General features: G+C 32.5%; 1 protein-coding gene across 1 annotated transcript in view; it reads left to right on the top strand.

The window, feature by feature from the left end:
• Positions 1–1,713: 1,713 nt before the first annotated feature.
• The window catches only part of nfat5b (nuclear factor of activated T cells 5b), an 83,468-nt gene continuing 67,721 nt past the window's right edge, over positions 1,714–17,460 (top strand). The window contains exon 1 of the mRNA XM_073835651.1: positions 1,714–1,948. Within this exon, the coding sequence (XP_073691752.1) occupies positions 1,876–1,948 (73 nt within the window). The 5' untranslated portion in view covers positions 1,714–1,875. The remainder of the gene's footprint in view (positions 1,949–17,460) is intronic.

The following is a 17,460-nucleotide window of genomic DNA, read 5'->3' as shown; positions in this document are numbered from 1 at the left end:
TCAACAATCATCTCTTTACACACACTCTCTCTCTCTCTCTCTGTCTCTCTGTCTCTCTCTCTCTCTCTCTCTCTCTCTCCATATACATAATGATTTTTATACCGTAAAATAAAAAAAATATATTTTCTATCCCCTGACCCTAACCCTATCCCTAAACCTTCCCCTCACACACTTTCTGCATTTTTATATTTTAAAAAAATGTCATTCTGTAGGATTTAGAAGATTGTTTCGATATGGGGACCAAAACATATCCAAACTAAGGCCAAAAATGACTGATATTACTATTCTTGGGGGACATTTGGTCCTTATAATGTAGGCAATACCAAGACCGTACACAAAAGTCAAAAGTTTACATACACCTTGCAAATTTTTGCAAAATGTTAAATATTTTACCAGAATAGGAGGGATCATACAAATGCATATTATTTTTATTTAGTACTGACCTGAATAAGATATTTCACATAAAATACATCTACATGTAGTCCAAAAGAGAAAATGGTTGAATTAATAAAAATGACCCTGTTCAAAAGTTTACATACACTTGATTCTTAATAGTGTGTTGTTATGTGAATGATCCACAAAAATGTTTCTATTTTGTTTAGTGATAGTTGTTCATGTTTGAATCTTCTATAATAGTTGCATATGAGTCCCTCAGTTGTCCCCAGTGTGAAAAAAAGGATCTTGAAATCATACAGTCTTTGCTGGAAAGGGTTCAAATACACAAAAATGATTTAAAAAAATCAAAGAATTTGTATGACCTGAAGGATTTTTCTGAAGAACGGGTTCAAATACACAAAAATGCTGAAAAACCACAAGAAGAACTATCACTAAAAAAAAAAAAAAAAAAAACACAGCTGTGGATCATTTAGGTAAGATCACAGTATTAAGAATCAAGTGTATGTAAACTTTTGAACAGGGTAATTTTTATGAATTCCCCTACTTTTTTGTGGACTATATGTAAATGTTGTTTATGTGAAATATCTTATTCAGGTCAGTACTAAATAAACAATAACATGCATTTTGTATGATCCTCTTACTTTAGTAAATAATTAACATTTTGCAGATTCTGCAAGGTGTATGTAAACTTTTGACCTAAACTTTAACATGCATAAATATTTTATTGCGACAAAAAAATAGAAAAGAAAATAAATAAAATAAGTAAATAAATCAATTAATATTTTTTAAAAATAAAAATGAAAACAATAAATCATTATATTATACAAGTGTACATTATATTATACATTTTGCATCATAGAAAACTCTTACAAGTAACAAGTATACATAATTATATTCGGTCAAAAAGAAAAAAAATGCTCAAATAATCTGTTTTATTTACAACAAAATTAGAAAAGTAAGCCTTTCAGTCAACACAGTTACTTCCAAGTTATGACAAAAGGAGCATTTGGATAAAATACTGTCATTAAACATTGCAAGTTTGTAGGATAACAGTTAATAATAACTTCAAAAGCCTAAATTGCAGAATTCTTTCCACCCTGTGTCACTGAATTTATTATTCCAAAGAGATCCAGGTAAAGAGATCTGAATTCTATTAAGATTTAATCTAATTAACCTCAATGTTTTGAACGCACTGCTCCTGAACCGATGACGCGTGGAGTGGGCGGGGCCGCAGAGGAAACAGACAAACTCAACAGAGTCGTGCTTGCTGGCGGAGTGTTTACACACACTACGAAGAGCGCTGAGCGACACAAACACTTTATTTATGATATCCAGAAGTGTCACTACCTGCTTTTTCTGTACCTGGCTTTTGTTTGCCTTCGCTTTCCGTTTCGGCAAAATTAAACAATGGCAGTTTGTTAGAAGCTGCACTTGAAGAGCAAGTCTGTGTCATTTTCTTGGCGGATCGGAGGCACTGCGATGCCCTCTGATTTCACATCGCTCTTTAGCGCGGATATCGACCTCGATTCGCCCAAGTCCCTCTACTCCAAAGGTAACTCACTTTCTTGCTTACTTTTCCAGCACGCTACTCATACTGTACATACGCTCTGTGGACGCGCAGGTTGTGTTCTCAAATCCTAGTGCACTGCCTACCTAGACAGCTTCAGGTCAAGTTCACACAGAAATGCTGTCTAGGTAGTGCACACTAGGATTTGGGACGCAGCCCGTGTGAATGCCCCACTGCACTGTCAAGCAGTGTTGTTGTTAGTTTACATAGTGACTAATGGTTTAAATGGTGACCAAATAAATGAGCTTGTGTGAGATGATACACACTGCTTGAGTGTGTTTGTGTGTGTGTGTTTGTGTGTGTGTGTGTGTGTGTGTGTGTGTGTGTGTGTGTGTGTGTGTGTGTGTGTGTGTGTGTGTGTACCTGGTATTCATCACGTTGTGGGGACCAAATGTCCCCACAAGGATAGGAATACCAGTAAATTTTGACCTTGTGGGGACATTTCTCAGGTCCCCATGAGGAAACAGGTTTATAAATCATGCACAATGAGTTTTTTTGAGAAAGTAAAAGTTTGCACAATCTCCTGTGAGGGCTAGGTTTAGGTGTAGGGTAGGTGTAGGGCGATAGAATATACGGTTTGTACAGTATAAAAACCATTACGCCTATGGAATGTCCCCATAAAACATGTAAACCAGTGTGTGTGTGTGTGTGTGTGTGTGTGTGTGTGTGTGTTTGAGGAGGCGTGCTGTGGGAGTTGTAACTTACATCAGCATATCACTCTTTATTTGGTTTATAAATATCTCTGCTGGAGTGAATGAATGGGTAGTAGCCTAAAACTGAAGTTTATTAGACATCCAGACATGGTTAATGCACCTCCTGAGGGAGTTTGACATCCATTTAACACATTATACATGGACCCATCTGCTGTGTGCCAAACACTTTGTAATAAGAAAGCATAATTGTGTAGTAGAATATATAATCAGTCTGACTCTGTTCTCTTGTGAGCTTTAAACTAGCAAACTTTTCAGTCTGTTCCTCGTCTGTGCATGTTGTGTCTCCTTTGGTTATAGGGAAATGAACTCTCTTTATGGAAACCTCAGACATCAGAGACCGTCGGTTGTTTTACAGCGATTTAGACAGTGATTGAAAGCTAAATACGGGTCTAAAGGGAGTGAATATGACATATTTGAAGGTGTGTGTATGAGAGAAGCCAGTGCTTGTAAAATGAAAATGTTTTTTATTGGCATCAACGGTTTCATAGAGTCTTTAACATCCATGCAATCTTTACAGTGCAGGCTCTTTATAGTGGAAAAAGGTTCTTTGGATTATTAAAAATGTTCTTTACACTAAAAAAATGGTTCTTTTAAGAAGTGAAAATGCCTTTGGGGAACCAAAAATTGGTTTAAAAGTAAAATTAAATGCTAATGTCTTATTTTACTATGCATATAATATTATACACTACAGTACCAGTCAAAAGTTTTTGCCGGTAAGACCTGCATTTATTTGATCCAAAGTACAGCAAAAGCAGTAAAAATTTGAAATATTTTTACTATTTAAAATAACTGTTTTCTATTTGAATATTTTTTTAAATGTAATTTATTCATGTGATCAAAGCTAAATTTTCAGCATTATTACTTCAGTCCTCAGTGTCACATGATCTTTCAGAAATAATTCTAATATGCCAATTTGCTGTTTGCATTTTTATCAATCATATATCAATATTTAAAATGGTTGAGTCAATTTTTTAAAGGATTCTTTAATGATTAGAAAGATCCAAAGATCAGCATTTATCTAAAAATAAAAAGCGTTAGTAACATTATACACTATCCCATTCAAAAGTTAGAGTCAGTATATATTTTTTTTGTTTGTTTTGGAGAAGAAATGATAGAAATGAATACTTTTATTTAGCAAGGATGGTTTAAATTGATCAAAAGACATTTATAATGTTAAAAAAAAGATTTCTATTTCAGAAAAATGCTATTCTTCTGAATTTTTAATTCATCAAAGAAACCGGAAAAAATTCTGCTCAGCTGTTTTTAACGTGATAATAATAATAAGAAATGTTTTTTGAGCAGCAAATCAGAATAGTAGAATGATTTCTGAAGGATCGTGTGACTGGAGTAATGATGCTGAAAAAAATTCAACTTTGAAATCACAGGAATAAATTACATTTTAAAATATATTTGAACAAAAAAAGGTTATTTTAAATAGTGAAAAACATTTCAATTTTACTATTTTTGCTGTACTTTGAATCAAATAAATGCAGGCTTGGTGAGCAGAAGATACTTCTTACTGTTCCAAAACTTTTGACTGGTAGTGTATACATTTTAATAAGCGTTTTTTTATATTTAAAATTTCAAGCTTTTATTTTTATATTTTCAGTTTTAGTGATTTTTTTTATGTCCTTTTGAATGTTTGTGAATTTTTTAAACATTAAAACGTTTTATTTTTAATATGCGGGTCAAAGACGTTAAGATATCCACGTCAAAAGAAATTTACAAAAGTGATTTTGTGTCCATAGCACATTACTTGTAAGTAAAGTGTCTACTTTTAAGTTTTTGGAGAATAAAATGTTAAATTTAGGTTGAAATAATGTTACATTGTTATTCAGTGTTACACAATATTTATGTAAAAATTAAAACAAACAACATTCTGACTTGTACATACTAAAATATATAAAATAATAAGGGAGCATATTCAATTTTATTGCATTTTAAATGAGTAAAAAAATATTACTGACAAATGGGCAAAACCTAAGAAAGTGACAAATTTTAAAAATGTATAATTACAACTAATTAGTATTTGAGGTGAAAGTAATTAGTCTTAAATTGATTGTTGTAAATATGCCTGACAAGACTGTTACACTAAATGACATTTAAGTTGGTGAAAATGTATGATATTTATTTTTTGCTCAGAAAAACAAAAATGCAATTAAATTAAACAGAAAACTTTTAAATATTTTTTGGAAAAAACAATTTAAAGCAGTATTACACTTATTGTTTTTATGCTTAAGAAACCCCTTTTCATCTTTGACCCTTGCATATTTATTTCAGCTTTATTTCAATGAACAAAAAAGAGTTTTAATAGGTTTAGTTAACAATAACAACTCAGGCCTGAACAATATATAGAGCAGCGATGTTTATTAACAAACTGGGAGTAAATCAAACCACCGCTGAAGCCCCGCTGCGGTGGCTCAAACATTGTTCTCATACTTAGAGAGTTTTTATGGGCAGCTTTCTGGTGAAATACACCCCTCTCTCTGGGATCCTCTGTTGGTGCATGTTTAATTTCCTGCGCATTAGATGTTCTTTATGTTGTTTGTATTGGACATGTCTGCCTTACAGAGAGGTCGCAGTCTTAGATTTTAATTTACTCAGTGATTTGATGTAGATTTTCATCTTATTAGATGTTTTTGTCAATGACGAATGCTTCAGCTTAAAAACGTAAGTTTAGCAGCTGCCTTAAAGTTTGAAGTTAAATCAACTTAAGTCATTTCAACTCACAAGTTAAATCAACTCATTTTATTTTATTTGAGTTGAAATGACTTAAGCTGATTTAACTTAAAATTTTAAGGCAGCTGCTGAACTTAGGTTTTTAAGTTGAATCTGGTGAAAACTTTTTACAGTGTAGGTGTGCAGTGTAGTATTCTGAATCAGGGCTTTAGTAAGTAAGTAGTTACATAAGACACAGCCTAATCTCATTTGCAATTCTTTGGAATAGTCTGCTGGCCTCCACTGCTGTTGTTGTTGTTGTTGTTGTTTCGTAGTCAAAGTGTTGAATGAGTGTTTAGCCATTTCTGCTACACTTTGATTTCTGTTGTTACTTGCCCTTCTAAATTATTGTCTTGCAGTTGTACAGTCAAAATCTCTTTCTTCTGCAGTCGATACTTATTTAATTTTATTGTAGTGTGCAATGTATATTACTGTGCGTCATTAATGGCAAAGCATCATAACAATTGTGTAAATGCAACACCATTTTGTATAATATGTAGCACCTGTTGCATCTCTCTGGCTGCCAAGAGGTCTTTAGCCTGAATGAGGTTGAAGACCTGTGGCCTGGAGTAATAAATAAACATATCCAGTCCATATCCACTTCCTCTGTCCAGAAATCAGAGGTGAGCACAAGGTTACACAGTAACGGGGTTAAAAACCTCACTGTTATCGGGTTAACGTGATAAGAATAGCTGTGAGATGTTTTCCTTTTCACTATTTATTTCTCTTTTAAATGAGATGATGACTATGAAGAATAATTGTCATGTCAGGTTTTGGAGGATGGCCATCATATCTGGAAAGTGTGCTGGTCCAACGGTGGAAGTAGGTCATTTTGCAAAGCAAGCAAAGGGTCTATGTTTGTATAGTTGATAGATATTTATTTATTTTATTTTATGTGAAAGTTTAAATGAGACAAATTTACTTTGTAACAAACTTGTACATTTTAATTAACTTTTTTTTGGAAATTCATTACATTTTTTGTAAGTCAGATTTTTTCCATCTCCAGCGTTATTTTTAGAATCATTGATATACTATTATAGTTCTTGTTGATATTTTGAAGTAGTTTTATTTTTATATTTTATGATTTCATGTTAATTTTGCTGTGTTTTTGTCATATTTTATTTTTTTGGTGTCTATATAGTTTTTATTTAATTTTAAGTTTTCATTTTTATTTAGCTGTTTTTGTAATTTTTTAATGTCTATAGTTTTTGAGTTGAACATTTTCTGATTTCATTTTAATTTTGCTGTTTTTGAATTTTTTTATTTTTATTTTTGAAATTTCTGTATAGTTTTTATTAAATTTCAAGTTTTGAGTTTTACATTTTTTGATTTTATTAAAAAAAATGTTTTTTAGTTTTTGTCCTTTTTTATTAGGTTTTGAGTTTTAGTTTTTAGTTTGACATTTTTTATTTAATTTGACTTTTTCTTTGTTTTTTGTTTTATATTTTCTGTTTTGATTTTAATTTTGCTGTGTTTTGGCATTTTTTTTATTAGTTTTTTAAAATGTCTTATTTTTTAATTTTTTTTTAAATATATTTATTTAATTTTAATTTTTAAAGTTTCTATTTTTACATTTTTTATTTCATTTTAATTTTGCTTTTTTAAAAAGTTTTTTTATATATATATATGTCTGTGTACTTTTTTAATTAAAAATTTAAGTTTTGAGTTTTAGTTTTATGACTTGTGTGTTTTTGGCATTTTTTTATTTTCATTTATTCTATATAGTTTTTTTATTCAATTTTACATGTTTATTTAAATGTTAAATTTTGAGTTTGTTGTTTAATTTTTATTTTTTTTGAGTTTGTTGTTTAATTTTTAGTTTTTAGTTTTAGTTGTTTAACTTAAAATAAATGAAAATTAGATATTTTGTTTTGGCAACTAGCTGAAATTAAATAATAGAATTTTAAGTTTTTATATTTTATTTCAGTTAGTTTTTTTTTCTTTATGGTTTAGTTAATGAAAATAACCATGCTATTGACTTATAACTACTGGATAAGGATTTTTTATTTCATTTTATTTATTCTGTATTGTTTTTTTAATTCAAAGTTACATGTCAAGTTTTGAGTTTTAGTTTTTTAGTTTTAAATTTTCAGATTTTTTATTTTACTTTTGCTGTGTTTTTGTCATTTTTCTTATTTAGCTTTTATTAAATATTAAATGTTAAGTTTTGAGTTTTGAGTTTTAGTTTATTTCATTTTAGTTATTTCAGTTATTTAACTTTAAAAAAATGAAAATGAGATATTTTGTTTCGGCAACTAGCTGAAATTTAATAGAATTTTAAGTTTTTTATTTTATTTTGTTTATTTTTTCCTTTTTATTATAAATATAGATAATGTTTTTTTTTTCTTTTTGGTTTATTTAATGAAAATAACCATGCTATTGACTTATAACTACTGGATAAGGATTAGAAAAACATTTTTAAAAAATTGTATGTATATTTTTACATTAAACACACAAAGAATAATTTCTATCTGGTAAAATATTTTTTACATGAACATTAATAGAAAAGATGATGCTCACTTTAGAAATTGAGTGACTTTTTGAGATATTAATTTTAAGGCCTATAAATCACAGTTTTGACATTTTCTGATATTTCTAGTTTTCCATGATCATGAAATCATTGTGATCACCTTTCTAAATTATCATGTAGAGTGATTATTTCTTATTCCATGTATAAATATTTAATGTAGTCTCTCAGTTATTATAAGGTCATGAAACTTCTTGTAGAGTAATTATATTCAAGCATTATACATAAAAAAAAAAAAATTGTAGACACAGTGTAGCAGTACTGGCGTGAGAGTTAAAAAAAGTGTAAGGGGGCTTTGTGAAACAGGCAATCTGTCTAATGAGCTTATTTAAAGTAGTGGCTAGATTAGCCTTTTCTCATAGACTCGGGCCAGTTTTGTTTCCGTCATTTGACGTGTTGGCTCTTTTAGTATTCTTGTCACTCTCTGACATCTGCAGTTGACCTTTTCACATTGTTGTTTCCCCTTCCGCGTCCCTGCTGCGTGGACTGGCTAATGAGCTCTTGTGTCATGTGACGAGGACAACAGTGGGGATGAGATGTAGCTAAGCATATGGCCGTGCATTCCCAGAAGGATGGCAAAACGCCCTGGAGATGTGGCTCGTGAATTTATTTTTAGCTGGCTGTTGTTTGGTATGTGAGCGGAGGGGGCACTGCTTTGAAAACACATTGTCCAGCTTGAGTGGCTGTGCGATGTGAGATTGAGTTCCAGCCAAGAGTCTGATTATTTCCATGCAGCTGATCACTGTTTTCTATGAAGGCAAATCCTGTTTTCATTCACTGGATTAGCTCCCCGCGTTCCCTACGTATATGCCATAGATTCAATGGCATAGACTGTAAGCCGCTTTAAATCTACAAGTTCAGTAATGTCGCAGGTTAATTAATCTAAAACTATTTTAATATACCGTTATTAAATATTTTGAGAGATTACATGGAACATTTTTGTTTTAAAAAATATGTAGTTAATGATAATGAGAATGATAATGATTTTATTTTATTTTATGACTACTGGATAAAGTTCCACTTGCATTTTAGAACAGGTTATGATTTATTTTATTTTATATTTTAATGGTTTCCGTTTTAGTTAATGATATCCCTCCTATTCACTAATGACTACTGTATAAGAATTTTAAGTAAATTGAAAATAAGTTCAGGAAAAGGAAAGCTAAAGGCAATTTTATTATAAAGGTGAATAAAAATTATATAAAAAAAATCCACTTGCAGTTTAGAACAGGTTATGATTTTTTTTTTTATTTTTTTTTATTGTATGACTACTGTATAATATGGAAGCCCCTTTCCCCAACTGAATAAAAAAAAAAAATAAAACATTGCAACTTTTTTTCTCAGAATTGCAAGATAAAAACTCAAAATTCTGACTTTGAACGCGATGCTATTGGTCTAATAGGATTCAATGATCTATGCTAAGCTATGCTAAAAGTGATATCGCCAGAACAGGAGAACGGCTGAATGGATTTCAAAACGGTAAAACTCAACTTATTAACTCGGGGGGAGTTGGAGAATGAGCCCATTTCCAAAAAAAAGTGGAGTGTTCCTTTAAAATGGGAAAAAATTAAGCCAGAATTTTCGGATTTTTTGTCTTTACTGTCTGTACCATCATGCAGAATAAATGTTCGTCTGATGCAAATTAGTCACAATAACATTTCTTCATAATAGTTGGCTATATTTCTTGCAAATATACATCTCATATAATACGCAACACTGCACTTCTTGGGTGGGCGGCGCTGGAGCGATAAATATAAACGTCTTCTTTATTTTATGTACTTCCACAATAACACAACATTACAAAATGCTTTTGTAAAAATACAGGGTGCGCTCTCGCACCTTATGTCTATATACATAATAATATGGTTATTATTTTGTTTTGATTATGCATATTTTTTTATTATAAAATCTCATTTAAGATTATCAACATTTCTGAGTAATCCACTCTAAACTTGGGATATTTATTTGGATGACTTTAATGTAACTGCAAATCGAAATAAGAGCAAAAATGAATTAAAGAAATATTATATAAAAATTATAATACGTCTAATAATCATAGCTTATTGTTATTATTATTTCGTTTTGTTTGAGAAACAGAAAAACGAAAATTAAGCTCGATTTTTCGTATTTTTGTTCGTGGGTAAAACAAATGAGCTTATTGCTTTAATATTTGTTTAACATGCATGGGCGGTCTTGATACTTAGTCTGATTATATACACTGTAAAAAAAATAATAATAATATATATAAAAAAAAACAAAAAAAAAAAAACGGTCAAATGACTGGCAGCTACGGCTGCCAAACAATAACCGTAATATTACGGTAAAATATCTTAATTGAAATAAAGTGCAAAAACAATAATTTTACAGAAATTCTCATTAAAGGTTTTACAGAAAAACAACTTTATTTTACAGATTTTTTTCTTGTTTCAATTAGGATATTTTACTTTAATTTTATGTTTTTTGTTTAGCAGCCATAGCTGCCAGTCATTTGACCGTTTTTTTTTTTTTTTTTTTTTTTTTTACAGGACTTTTTTTACAGTGTAAAACCGTTATTTTACAGATTTTTCTTGTTTCAGTTACAATATTTTACGGTTTTTGTTTGGCAGCCGTAGCTGCCAGTCGTTTGACCGTTTTTTTTTTACAGTGTAAAACCCTTATTTTGACTGATTATACCTAGATTACAATGAAAGCACTAAATGTTCTACAAAGAAACTGTTATTTTACAAATCATTACAACAAAAAACCTTCAATAAAGTGTCAAAGCATGCTCAAGGTGGAAAATTAACTGTTTTATTTAAAAGACAAAATACAAAGTCTATACAAATGCCATATAAATTAACTTTTTACATTTCAGCTTTTTATAAAGAAATACAGCACAATTACATTTAAAATACTGTGCTGATGAAGAACATGGAACGGTTTCATCAGAATGTTTAATTAAATATATTCAACTTAAGCCAACTTCACTTCTAGAGAAAATATTTCCTGATAATTTACTCACCCCCATGTAATCCAAGATGTTTATGTCTTTCTTTCTTCAAGTCGAAAAGAAATTAATACAAGTTTTTGAGGAAAACATTTCAGGATTTTTCTCCATATAGTGGACTTCAATGAGAGCCAATGGGTTGAAGCTTCAAATGTCCGTTTCAATACAGCTTTCAAAGAGCTTTACAGTTTCCTAGTGACCCTTATTCCTGGGCTGGGATCATGTAGAGCCCTTTGAAGCTGCATTGAAATTGAAATTTGGACCTTTAACTCGTTGGCTCCCATCGAAATATGGAAAAAATTCTGGAATGTTTTCCTCAAAAACCTTTGACAGAAAAAAGAAAGACATGAACATCTTGGATGACACAGGGGTGAGTAAATTATCAGCAGGAAATATTTATATTGGAATTGAACTAGTCCTTTAAAGGTTCTTTAAAAACTACAATGCACACGTTGCTTCACCTACTTCATGCATGCAGTCTCTGCGTGCGCATGGCGAAATGAGCGCGGGACGGGAGAAAAGCGGCGAAATGGAACATTTGGTCGCAAAAAGAAACGCAACGTCGGTCATATGGAAGTATTTTGGATACAAAAACAGGTGCTTTGTCGGGAGTTGCCACAACTCGCGGAAACACTACGAATTTAAGGGACCGTTGCATTTTAGAACAGGTTATGATTTATTTTATTTTATGTAATTAAGTAGTTTTTTATGGTTTTATGGTTTATACTGTGTAAGGATTTTAAATAAATTGAAAAAAGTAAGAAATTATAGCTAAAAAGCTATTTTATAAAAAAGGTGAATAAAACTCCACTTACATTTTAGAACAGGTTATATTTTATTTTATTTTATTTTAGTAATTTTTTTTAATGGGTTTAGTTTTAGTTAATGATATCCCTTATGATTTTAATTACATTTGTAAGGATTTTAAATGCATTTTTTAAAAAGTAATAAAAAAACAGGTTATAAAGACAGTAAAAGTAATTTGATTCAGTTTTTAGTCATTTGAGTGGTTGTAGTGGATATGTTTGGAATGGCAAATATGCTTCATTTGCTTTGTCAACATAAGAGACTCTATCTCTGTTCCAAAACCTCTTCAGCTGTTTACTTAGACAGCATTTTGAGTTGTCATAGGTGCGTTCCTTAAAGAAAACAAGACTTAAAGGGATAGTTCAACCTAAAATGAATATTCTGTCATTTACTCAACCTCAAGTTGTTTTAAACCTGAATGAGTTTGTCTATTTGACTATTTTACCCATTTTTTTTTACCTTTTGCAATGTATTTATGTTCTTATTAGATATCACATTGTTAAGAAACATGCTAAAATGTTGTAGGAATCAGTTGTTGATCAAATGTCTCTCTTGAACTGCTGTTCCAAATCTGTCGATTATAAAGATCCATTTCAGTTGCTGTCTCTATAGACAGAAGAAAAAAAATTACCGGTTTGGGACAGAGCTTGTTTTCTAATATTTGCTCTTATTGGTTATTTATTTTTCACGCTTATAGTCTCCAGAGCCAAACCATGTTTTCTGAATAAACAAAATACAAAGGTCCATGCAGAACAAAATTAAGTCTGAGCGGTTTGGCCTCTGGTGATGCTTAGCGAATGGCTAACTTACCTGTGCATTTAACAACTTGCTGAGATGTACCAGTCAAATATGTGGCAACATCACATGTGCTACCAGCCTAAATTGGTCAATGTGTGACCTAAATTGAGCTTACCGGTTAGGAAAGTTTAAGGAGTTTCTTTTTGCCAGCTTTGTTTGTGATGTTCAGAGTTGTTGGAAAATAGCTCCACACAAAGGGGACTGACCAATAAAGGAACAGTTCACTCAAAAATAAACATTTGCTGAAAATGTACTCTTCCTTTTTTTGCATGTTTGTCACACTTTAATGTACAGTCGTGGCCAAAAGTTTTGAGAATTACATAAATATTGGAAATTGGAAAAGTTGCTGCTTAAGTTTTTATAATAGCAATTTGCATATACTCCAGAATGTTATGAAGAGTGATCAGATGAATTGCATAGTCCTTCTTTGCCATGAAAATGAACTTAATTCTGAAAAAAACTTTCCACTGCATTGTTAAGAAGGCTTCAGGGCATCCGAGAAAGTCCATCAAGCGCCAGGATCGTCTCCTAAAGAGGATTCAGCTGTGGGATTGGAGTGCCACCAGTGCAGAGCTTGCTCAGGAATGGCAGCAGGCAGGTGTGAGCGCATCTGCACGCACAGTGAGGCCAAGACTTTTGGAAGATGGCCTGGTGTCAAGAAGGGCAGCAAAGAAGCCACTTCTCTCAAAAATAAAACATCAGGAACAGATTGATCTTCTGCAAAAAGTATGGTCGAATGGACTGCTGAGGACTGGGGCAAAGTCATATTCTCCGATGAAGCCTCTTTCCGATTGTTTGGGGCATCTGGAAAAAGGCTTGTCCGGAGAAGAAAAGGTGAGCGCTACCATCAGTCCTGTGTCATGCCAACAGTAAAGCATCCTGAGACCATTCATGTGTGGGGTTGCTTCTCATCCAAGGGAGTGGGCTCACTCACAATTTTGCCCAAAAACACAGCCATGAATAAAGAATGGTACCAAAACACCCTCCAACAGCAACTTCTTCCAACAATTCAACAACAGTTTGGTGAAGAACAATGCATTTTCCAGCACGATGGAGCATCGTGCCATAAGGCAAAAGTGATAACTAAGTGGCTCGGGGACCAAAACGTTGATATTTTGGGTCCATGGCCTGAAAACTCCCCAAATCTTAAAACTTGTGGTCAATCCTCAAGAGGCGGGTGGACAAACAAAAACCCACTAATTCTGACAAACTCCAAGAAGTGATTATGAAAGAATGGGTTGCTATCAGTCAGGATCTGGCCCAGAAGTTGATTGAGAGCATGACCAGTCGAATTGCAGAGGTCCTGAAAAAGAAGGGCCAACACTGCAAATACTGACTCTTTGCATAAATGTCATGTAATTGTCGATAAAAGCCTTTGAAACGTATGAAGTGCTTGTAATTATATATCAGTACATCACAGAAACAACTGAAACAAAGACCTAAAAGCAGTTTAGCAGCAAACTTTGTGAAAACTGATATTTGTGTCATTCTCTAAACTTTTGGCCACGAATGTATTAGATCATCAAACTAATTTAAATATTAATCATAGATAACACAAGTAAACATAACATGCTGTTTTTAAATGAAAGGTTTTCTTATGAAGGGAAAAACAATCCAAACCCACATGGCCCTGTGTGAAAAAGTGTTGCTTCATTCAAAAACTGCATGTTGTGTTTACTTGTGTTATCTTTGATTCATATTTAAATTTGTTTGATGATCTGAAACATTAAAGTGTGACAAACATGCAAAAAAAATCAGGAAGGGGGCCAACACTTTTTCATACCACTGTAGATGAGTTTGTTTCTTCATAGGACAGATATGGAGAAATTTAGCATTAAATTACTTGCTCACCAATGGATCCTCTAAAGTGAATGGGTGCCATGAGAATGAGAGTCTAAACGGCTGATAAAAACATCACAAGGAGGAAGTTTTGTTTTGGATTTTAGACGCATGTTTTGGCCAGAAACAACGATTTAAAAGTTAAAGCACCTTAATGATGGTGTTGAACAATACCTTAATGATGGACAACTCATGCATAATCATTCGGCGTAATGACATTAAGTTTTTTTTGCTGCTTTATAAGCCTTAAATAGTTAAATACACACACTTGTATGTGTCTTTGCAAGTATCCTCGTAAGCACAGTAATTTAGGTCTTAAGTGAAAGCAAACAGCTGAGAAAGAAAACAGTATATTGTGTCCAGGCAGCTCTTAAAGTGACAGCAGTCTAATATTTCTGCTGTCTGTCAGTCATGCCAATCATACAACAAAACAGAGGAAAGTGCTTCTCACTGCATTTGACTAAGTCACTTAAGAATAAATACAGTAGTTAACATTTGAATTGGAACAAAACCTTTCATCCAAGTTTTTGGTCTTAAAACCAAAATCATATATGTTCTTAACTTTGATGAACTTTTTGATCCACTTTAAATGCTGACTACTATATATATTTAATTTACACAGTGAGGAAAATGCAGTGTTTTTATACATTTGACTACTTTATGCAATGTTTGTAATTTTTTACTTATTTGTTCAACGGTAGTTTGTTTTGTCCTATTGCTTGTCATTAGTTCTTAGTTCTTATTTTTTTTATTTTTTTTTTTGCTTTTTTTTTTATTTAGGCTAGTATTTGTGTTTTTTATATTGACACTGGTGACAAGAATTGCGAAGAGTTTCTATGGTATTAAAAAGTTCGATATTTAAAATAACTATATTGTGATATATATTGTTACTGTGAAATAAAATTACTCATATTATGATATAAGATTTTGGTCATATCGCCCACTACTAATTCGTTCATTCATTCATTTATTACCATTTTCAAGAAAGGGCTTTCAAAACCATATGACACAAACAGAAATACTCAAATTTAGACATATTATTGAGATTGAACTGATTATACTGTTAACTCAGTTTAAACTAACTAAACTAACAAAGTTTTACTGGCAATAACCAAATTGTTGTGACCCCTTCTTCTGAGATTTCATTGAAATACTGTGCAACCATGAAACATTTATAACATGCATAACAACCCTGCATGTATATAACATTTAAAACATGTTAACCCTAACTACTGTACAATATGTGACTTCTTTTGTCTCAAAGTTGGCTGATTTGACCTGTTAAAATAATTTAAAGGAATAGTTCACCCCAAAAAGAAAATTCTGTTATTAATTACTCACCCTCATGTCATTCCAAACTTGTAAGACCTTTGTTTACCTTTGGAACACAAATGAAGATATTTTTGATGAAATCTGAAAGCTTTCTGACCCTGCATAGACAGCAATGCAGCTGACACGTTCAAGGCCCAGAAAGGTAGTAAAAACATTGTTAAAATAGTCCATGTGATGTCTAGGAGTGTGCGTTATAACGATTTAAAAAAAAAAAAATTATCGTGGACGATAAAAATGTCTCCACGATCTGCTTTTGGAGAAGTATCATAGTATCGTGCTATTCTACCCACTCATTATCAAGACTTCCACTCATCAAAGTGAGAAGGAATCACTTAAAGTGGACTCTACTGTCTCTGTCCTTTTAAAACGACTGTGTTGGGCATAAATTAAAAGGCCCTGAAACTCTTGAACTCTGATCTCTTGTCTGTGCTTCCCTGACCCAGACACATTTAAAAGCCACAAACCATGTGTTAAATATGCAGGAAGTTAATCTAAAATCCAAGATGTAGGTTTTCCATTGGCTGATGAGAAACACTCAGGTTACAGGATCGACTTTCTTTCTAAACCCAGAACTGTTTCATCCACCGCTTGGCTGAGTTTCCCGCTGGACAGTACGGTCTGACAGCCTAAAGCCGGATCCAGATTTGTGAGAGTGGCTGTGCATTAAAAGGTTTTTCATTTAAGCCACACATCATGTGTCACTCTGTCACACACAACTCTTGGTCAAAGTTCAAAAGATTTGTCACCGACACATAATCCGTGATTTATATCTCCAGTAGGTTTACAGTAGTTTTGTGAGTGCGTCTGGAGGTTGAAGGGAGGTGGGCAGAGCAGTTGCGTAATGTCAACTTTCTGTGTTTTCATTCCTGCTCAGTGACTCACCTGTAGCTCCCCATGGGGCAGAACAACATGTTACACATGGAGTGAAAAGACTTCAGATTCAAGCTTACTCCCTGAAACCACCTAATGCCCTAAAACCAGTACCTCGAAACAATAGAGTGCTGCAGGGATGGTGTATTTTTTGTAGGCAAAAACACAGAAACAAGTTCGCACTTCTGGTTCCAACATCCTGAAGTCAGTGGGGTTTTTGGTTAAATGCCTGAAATAAGGTCTGTGGTTAACACAAGCCTAAGATATTTTCACATTTTATTCTACAAAATAAAACACATCAGTAACACCCCCTTTTGATATTTGTAAAGCCTTTACTTGATTTGGAAAAAGGAAAAGTTCACTTCCAGAACAAAAATTCACAGATAATTTACTCACCCCCTTGTTATCCAAGATGTTTATGTCTTTCTTTCTTCAGTCGCAAAGAAAGGAAAACATTTCAGGATTTCTCTCCATATAATGGACTTCTATGGTGCCCCGAGTTTGAACTTCCAAAATGCAGCTTCAAAGGGCTCTAAAAGAAAGGTCTTATCTAGCGAAACGATTGGTTATTTAAAAAAAAAAAAGACAATTTATATACTTTTTAACCTCAAACGCTTATTTTGTCTTGGTTCAAGACAGTTAGGGTATGTTGAAACTAAATCTAATTTTCTTCTCCAACTTCAAAATCATCCTATATTGCTGTTTTACCATTTTTTGAAAGGGAGTTGGATTTTCTTTGCTTGTTCACTTGGGTGGGTACTTCTGCAGCGACATAGAATCATTTTGAAGTTGGAGGAGAAAATGGGATGGGAGTTGAACCAGAATACACAGAGTTGATGCAGAGCTAGACAAGACGAGCAGAAAATAACAGATTGTTTCGCTAAATAAGACCCTTCTTCCTCGGCTG

The sequence above is a fragment of the Garra rufa genome, chromosome 3, assembly GCF_049309525.1.
Source record: "Garra rufa chromosome 3, GarRuf1.0, whole genome shotgun sequence".
In the NCBI taxonomy this organism is placed as follows: Eukaryota; Metazoa; Chordata; class Actinopteri; order Cypriniformes; family Cyprinidae; genus Garra; species Garra rufa.
This window is presented reverse-complemented; position numbering and strand designations above follow the sequence as displayed.